The following is an 8,236-nucleotide window of genomic DNA, read 5'->3' on the forward strand; positions in this document are numbered from 1 at the left end:
GTGTGGACTTGTTGGGCCGAAGGGCCTGTTTCCACACTGTAAAGTAATCTAATCTAATCTACTTGGGCGCGGTGTCTCCAGAAGAAAAGTCAGTGGGGGGGCGGGGGGGGCGATGAGAAAGACTACAGATAAAAAAGCAATACTTTCTAATCAATGGTCTATGATGTGTTCATACCCAGAGCCAAAGGAGGTGCTGAGAAAGATGTAGAGCTAAAGAAAGACGAGATTCCACTACAAGAGACGCACATGTCAAAGATGGAGCAGACCATTTAACCAAAGAAGGCATGGTCTCAATAACTCAGCAGCTCTCTCAAATGGCAACTGATATTCTGTAATGTCCCAGAGGGAAAACTAAACTAGTATCACTTGGAGATGAACGTACTGTCATTTGAGGTTAAAAAAGACTAGTCAGACTACAGTGTGTCATCCGCAAGTTTTGCTGGTATTTCCTTCATTCACATTTTCATGTTGTGTTGGATTCTCAACTGGAAAGATTTCTGCTGCTAAATAATAAGGTGATTGATTCGCAGCCGTCACAAATCTAAAACACAGGAAATGAATTTTGCAGAATCTGATGTTTGGATATTAAAGCACTGGGTTTACATTGGCCTGGAGACCGGGATTACCTTTCAGTTTCCCCGCACCATGTAGGCTCCAACTCTGCAGCGTAGATCATTTGCACTGACAGATTTCCTGGCCAGCAGTCAGCCTGATTGGGCAGGCTTGGCTTCCAACTGGGGAGGGAGTGTTCTAGAGAAGCCCACACGACAAGACGGGCCCCATCTGGCTGGGGGGGAGGGTGGCGCTGGTGGCTATGATCTCTGACTCCTTTGGTGGACGGTTCATGCATGGGTATTTGCTCAGGTTTGGTATTGTGGTGTTTTGCGGGGGGTGGTTTAGGAATCTTGGGTGGAAGGACATGTTCCTCTCCTGGCCCCAAAGCCGTTGTATAAAGATATTCCTTTATCTGTGTCTCATAAGCCGTGGTATAAGGATATTCTTTATTTTCCTGGCCTATAAACTGTCCTATAAAGATATTCCTTTATCTACAGGCCCCCAAGCTATGCTGTAAAGATATTTCATTTCCGTTGTAATTCTTGCACCATCTGTGTGCATGGCTGGCCCAGTCAGCATGTCCTTGGGGAATGGCTGATGAATCACCTTCTTGAAGCACTTCAGTCCATCTGAAAGACGTTCGCAATCCCAATCACCTTTCAAACAGCCGGGTTTCCCAAAACGGGAACTCCATTGCTGTCTGGAATTATGATCATGATTTGGAGATGGGCTATAAATTCTCCACAATCACCTGATGAAGGAGCGTCGCTCCGAAAGCTAGTGTGTTTCCAATTAAACCTGTTGGACTATAACCTGGTGTTGTGTGATTTTTAACTTTGGAATTATGATGCATTACACTTAGCTGAACACTTATCCCTGAATGTGGAGTGGGTGCTTGAGACTAACGATTCTGTTGCACAGGGTTTTAGGCACAAAGTTACAGTCTCCTCGCTCCCAGAGGTTTCTAAAAGACTTATTTAACTTATCGGTAATTTTCCAGGGCACTTTATCACAATCTTCACTGAGATTCTATCAGCGTTTATTCTGAAACAACTTTGAGGGCTTCACCTATTGAGTACGTCATCAAACCATACAGCATGGAAACAGACCCTTCAGTTCAACTTGTCCACATATCCTAAATTAATCTAGTCCCAACTGCCAGCATTTGGCCCATATCCTTCTGAACCCTTCCTATTCATGTACCCATCCAGATGCCTTTTAAATGTTGTCATTGTACCAATCTCCACCACTTCCTCTGGCAGCTCATTCCATTCATTCCCTCTGCGTGAAAATGTTGCCCCTCAGGTCCCTTTTAAATCTTGCCCCTCTTGCCTTAAACCTATACCTTCTAGTTTTGAACTCCCCGACCCTGGGAAAAAGACTGTGGCTATTCACCTTAGGCACACCCCTTTAAGGTCACCCCTCAGCCTCCGATGCTCCAGGGAAAATAACCCCAGCCTATTCAACCTTTCCTTTACAGCTCAAACCCTCCAATCCCGGCAACATCCTGTAAATCTGTAAAATCCTTTCAAGTTTCACAACATCCCTACTATAGCAGGGAGACCAGAATTGAATGCAGTATTCCAAAAGTGGCCAAACCAATGTCCTGTACAGCCGCAGCGTGATGTCCCAACTCCTATACTCGATGCACTGACCAAAGAAGGAAAGCATACCAAACACCTTCTTCACCACCCTGTCTACCTGCGACTCCACCTTCAATGAACTATGTATCCGCACCCCTATAGCTCTCTTTGTTCAGCAACACTCCCCAAGGCCCTACCGTTAGCCACGTAAGTTCTGCCCTGGTTTTGCCTTCTCAAAATGCGCTATGTTACTTTGTTGGATATTCCACAGCACCGACCAGAAGAAGGTGACTGTTTGGTTATCACCATCTTACTTGAGGACTGCAGGAGGTATGGGAGGAGGACAGGACTGAGCAAGGACCTAGACAGTGGAGGAGACACCTGCCTGCCTCTGGATCGGCTCTCTCCTCCTCTGGGTCACCTCTCCGGCAGACCGACGGTGTCATTACTGGCAATCTGTATGGCCTCTCGCTCCTGAAACACCGCGAGTCCCACAGCACACTCCTCACCTTCAAACGACTCGAGTATCGCTGGAGCCTTTCATTTTGCACTCATCAGGACAATTCACAAGAATACCCATGTAAAGCAACGCAATGTTTTATACTGTCTGAGAAGAGTCATAGAGTCATACTGCACGGAAATAGACCCTTCGGTTCAACTTGTCCATGCTGACCACACATCCTAAATTAATCCAGTCCCAATTGCCAGCATTTGACCCGTATTCCTCCAAACATTTGGTCCAAACAGGCCACACCAACCATAATCCCAGGCTAAACTAGACTCATTTACCTGTGTCTGGCACATATCCCTCTCAACTTTTCCGATTCATGCATTTAACCAAATGTCTTTTAAACGTTGTAAGTGTACCCACATCCACCACTTCCTCCAGAAATGCATTCCACACACGAACCTCCGCTACATTGCTCAGTTGAGTGCAGGATGGAGCCATTACGGACAATCTCACATAAAGCCGCAAATTCAAATCTAACCTGAGCCTTTGAGATGGGGCAGTCAGCCCCTTTCCTTTATATTGGCATCTCCGGCAAATGTCCTGATGCGTTCAAAACGAAAATCCTCGACGAAATGGGTCTCTCTTTCAGCAAATGTCCTCAAAGCAAGTGGGTGATGGAGCCGAGATATACCATTCCACCACATTGCAGCTGGTCAGTGCTATGCTTTCGCTTTTCGGTCTTGAATTCAAAGCAAAATCCAGTGTTGAAAATGGTCAAGCCTTCCTGAATCGATCACACTGCAACCATTTACTGCCAGATCCCATCTGTGGCCCAAATCAGCTCTCGTGATCTTTCTTAAAGGGGACATGGGGAGGCTACGCGTAGAGGTGGTACATTATTGCAAAACAGAGGGTCAATGCTGGTGCAGAACATTGGCACTTGGGGAATTACACACCGAACAGGACTTGTACAAGAAGACATAACACTGGCATAAAGAATATACATATTGTTATGGACCAGGCCAGACCCCCTCAGAACATTTCAAGAAAGGAGCCCGAACTCTAACTTTGCTAGTTGTTTTAAGCAAATGTAAAGTGAATATACCAGGAGGGTTGCATCTGGCACAACGACTCGCCTCAGGCAGAGTTTATTTGCAAGAAACACAAACAAAATACAGAATAACTTAACCTATCCAAAAACCCAACAGATTATCCTAACTTAATGATGCTGTTACAAATACTTGCAACAAACCTCAGAAACACCTCATTGCAAAAGAAAAAGGATAACTCCAACATAGGCTCTTTCAGGAGAGATATCAGAGAGAGGGAGGATCAGCATGGACCTGCTTCTCTGCGTCCAGCTGCTTCACAACGGACTGCCTGCTTTCAGTGAACAGCCAGACCAGTGAAGACCAAACCAAACCAAACCAGAGAAAGCTGAGCTGGGAGAACTGGCCACAACCCTTTCAATGTATAAGTGTTTTTTTTCAAAAACTTGAAAACATTCTCAAACAGTTCGTGGGCAGCACAGAGGCACAGTGGTTAGCACTGCTGCCTCACAGCGCCAGAGACCCGGGTTCAACTCCTGCCTCAGACGATTGTCTGTGTGGAGTTTGCATGTCCTCCATGTGTCTGTGTGGGTTTCCTCTGGGTGCTCCGGTTTCCTCCCACAGTCACAAAGATGTGCAGGTTAGGGTGGATTGGCCGTGCTAAATTGTCCCATAGTGTTAGGTGAAGGGGTAAATGTAGGGGAATGGGTCTGGGTGGGTTGCGGGTCGGTGTGGACTTGTTGGGCCGAAGGGCCTGTTTCCACACCGTAAGTAATCTAATCTAATCTAGTTCAACCAACACTTCTTGGAATTGCTTTTTTAATGACCTAGAGTCATAGGGATGTACAGCATGGAAACAAACTCTTCGGTCCAACCCGTCCATGCCGACCAGATACCCTAACCCAATCTAGTCCCACTTGCCAGCACCCAGCCCATATCCCTCCAAACCCTTCCTATTCATAAAACCATTCAAATGCCTTTTAAATGTTGCAATTGTACCACCACGTCCTCTGGCAGCTCATTCCATACACGTATCACCCTCTGCGTGAAAAAGTTGCCGCTTAGGTCCCTAATATCTCTGAAAAAAAAGCCAAGCACAGCATAACCTTGTTAAAGGAGCAATATTCTATTTTTGTCACATGTTTACGACTGGAATACAGAAAATTAATTTAATAAAGTACAGTTTGCCAAAACTGGTGTTTGTGTGCTGTGATCGACCCAATGTAGAGAAGGAGGTTACAGTTCAGCCAACATACCTCAATGTGCTGTATCTTGCAAGATGGAGTCTTAAGAAGGCTGAGGTCAAACAGCCAGACAGTATGGGAACAGACCCTTGGGTCCAACCCACCCACGCTGACCACATATCCTAGATTAATTAAGCTCCATTTGCCAGCATTTGGCCCACATCGCTCTAAACCCATCCTGTCCATTCAATTGCCTTTTCAATATTGCAATTGTACTCACCTCCTCTAGCAGCTCATGCCATACACATGTCACCTTCTGCGTGAAAATGTTACCCCTCAGGTCCTTTTTAAATCTTTCCCCTCTCACCTTGAACCTAATGCCCTCTAGTTTTGACTGTCCCAATTCTGGGGAAAACACCTTGGCTCCTCACTCTATCCACACCCCTCATGATTTTATAAACTCCTGTAAAGTCACCCCTCATTCTCCAATGGTCCAGGGAAGAAAAAGCCCTATCCTATTCAGTCTGGTGGCTAAGTGGTTAGCATCGCTGCCTCACAGCGCCAGGGACATGAATTTGATTCCACCCTCGGGCGACTGTCTGTGTGGAGTTTGCACATTCTCCCCGTGTCTGTGTGATCCGGTTTCCTCCGGGTGCTCCGGTTTCCTCCTACAGTCCAAAGATGTGCAGGTTATGGTGGATTGGCTGTGCTAAATTGCCCATAGTGTCTGGCGATGTGCAGGCTATGTGGGTTACCAATGAGAAAAGTCAAGGGATAGGGTATGACTGGTTGGGATGCTTTTTTGGAGGGTCGGTTTCGACCTAATGGGCTGAATGGCCTGCTTCTATACTATAAGGATTCAATTCAGCTCTCCCTTATAGATCAAACCCTCCAATCTCAGCAACTTCCTTATAAATCTTTCCTGCACCCTTTCAAGTTGAACAACATCTTTCCTGTAGCAGGGAGACCAGAACTGAATGCAGTATTCCAAAAGTGGTCTAACCAATGTCCTGTACAGCCACAACATGACCTCCCAACTCCTATACTCAACGCACTGAACAATAAAGGCAAGAATACCAAATGCCTTCTTCACCACCCTGTCTACCTGCAACTCCACTTTCAAGGTGTACATATCTAGAACAACCAGTATCACTGAAAATATGAAACAAAGAACACAAATACTGATCAGGTTTGTCCAGGGATGTGCAGGTTAGCGTGGATTGGCCGTGCTAAATTGTCCCATAGTGCCCAGGGATGTGCAGGTTATGGTGGATTGGCCGGGCTAAATTGTCCCAAAGTGCCAGGGATGTGCAGGTTAGGGTGGATTGGAAATGCTAAATTGTCCCATAGTGTCCAGAAATGTGCAGGTAAGGGTGGATTGGCTGTGCTAAATTGTCCCATAGTACCTGGGGATGTGCAGGTTAGGGTGGATTGGCCGTGCTAAATTGTCTCATCGTGTCCAGGGTGTGTAGGTTAGCGTGGATTGGCTGTGCTAAATTGTCCCATAGTGCCCAGGTATGTGCAGGTTAGGGTGGATTGGCCGTGCTACATTGTCCCATAGTGCCCAGAGGTCTATAGGTTAGGGTGGATTGGCCATGCTAAATTGCCCCATAGTGTCCAGGGATGTGCAGGTTAGGGTGGGTAAGCCACAGCAAATACAGGATGGGTGGGTAGCCTGGCTGGGATGTTCTTCACAGTGTTGATGTGGACTAGTTGGGCCAAATGGCCTGTTTCCACAGTGGAATAATTCTATGATGTTATGAGGGATTAGATTCTTCAGACAAACAATTAAACGCCATTGGTGTATAAGCCCACAAATTAAATCTGTAGTCTATATAAACATCCCTCTGACACAGACAGACAAAGCAGTATTGGTTATGGGTGGAGGAAAATCAAGAAGGCAGTTCAGTGGTTCCTACTCACAGGTTACACTGATGCTGTTCTGAACATCTTTCTCTCGATGGTTCCCCTGGTTTGCAAGAGAGACAAGGTGGCTGGTTTGTATTTTGTTCTTTGTGCTCCATTTGCCTTTCCATGCCTTTGAGCATTAAGGCATTGTGGGATATGTTAGCTACATCATCTTGTCCAACGTAGAACGCTGCATGTGTGCAATAAATCAAATTGTGCCCTCCGCTCCCTACCTCCTGGTTCCCTCCTGTTTTATGGGCGAGATTGATGGACCAAACCGTAAAAGTTTGCCCTTAAAAGGGCTTACAATTAAAAGGCACAGCTTACAAGAACTGCGGAAGGAAAGATGAACTGGTATTCTTCGGGTTTTAAATTGCTTCAGGGTTTTGACTGCAGAGAACAGAGAGACAGCCTCTGGGCTGGGTGTAGATGTAATCACACGTAGTTCCCATCCCCAAGCTGTTCCGTTATTGGCTGGCAAAAGGCTTTTGGATTTTGTCACCAGTAACTGGCCAGTAGTCCATAGACCAATAAACCTCTTGCTACCACTCTGAACTGCATCTGTACACACACTCCACAACTCCAGTTTGTTTACAATCCAAATGCCAATTATGCTTGTTTGAACAATGTGAGCCATGAGAATCAGATCACTTGCTTTACAAAACATACAGCAATTCTTTCAAACTCTACTCTTAAAAGCGGTCCTTCTCTTCCAGTTCAGAAAGCACAAAAATAGACACAATCTCTGCAGAACTTCCAACCAGGTTTCAATCTCGCTCGCGACAGTGAGACAACAATTTGCCATGCTATTAGTTTGCTATTATGACCTAATCTCACCTCATTCAGCTTCCCACTCTCCCGTCTACCAGATAGAAACTAGATGTTGAGATTTCCCAATGTGATAATCTAAGCTTGGAATCTGGCTGTATGGTTCTTCGGTCTAAATGATTTGGATGAGAATATGATTAGATTACTTACAGTGTGGAAACAGGCTCTTCGGCCCAACAAGTCCACACCGACCCTCCGAAGAGCAACCCACCGAGATCCATTCCCCTACACCTAACACTACAGGCAATTTAGCACAGCCAGTTCACCTAAGCTGCACATTTTTGGACTGTGGGAGGAAACCAGAGCACCCGGAGGAAACCCACGCAGACAATGTGCAAACTCCACACAGACAGTTGCCTGAGACGGGAATTGAACTCGGGTCTCTGGCGCTGTGAGACAGCAGTGCTAACCACCGTGCCACCATGCCGCATGGACAGTCCAGGCACCGTCTTCAAATGACTGACCTCCCACCCTCTCTCTCTCTCCCCACACTTTCCCTGGAGTACTCCACAGGGGTGAACCCTAAACCCACCTTTCCCAGATAAGCTCTCCAACATTGTCCTGTATAAGGCAAAGGTGGAACATGTGTGTGTGTGTGTATGTGTGTGTGTGTCGGAGTGTGCGTGTGTGTGTATGTCTGTGTCTGTGTGTGTGTCTGTGTGTGTGTGTGTGTGTGTG

At 46.3% G+C, this 8,236-nt stretch overlaps 1 protein-coding gene across 1 annotated transcript in view; it reads left to right on the forward strand.

Moving 5' to 3' along the window:
* Positions 1-8,236, forward strand: part of LOC122543993 — a 96,632-nt gene that overhangs the window by 50,059 nt on the left and 38,337 nt on the right. The window contains exon 12 of the mRNA XM_043683001.1: positions 2,410-2,596. Within this exon, the coding sequence (XP_043538936.1) occupies positions 2,410-2,596 (187 nt within the window). The remainder of the gene's footprint in view (positions 1-2,409; positions 2,597-8,236) is intronic.

Source organism: Chiloscyllium plagiosum, chromosome 45 (assembly GCF_004010195.1).
Source record: "Chiloscyllium plagiosum isolate BGI_BamShark_2017 chromosome 45, ASM401019v2, whole genome shotgun sequence".
NCBI classification, from domain to species: domain Eukaryota; kingdom Metazoa; phylum Chordata; class Chondrichthyes; order Orectolobiformes; family Hemiscylliidae; genus Chiloscyllium; species Chiloscyllium plagiosum.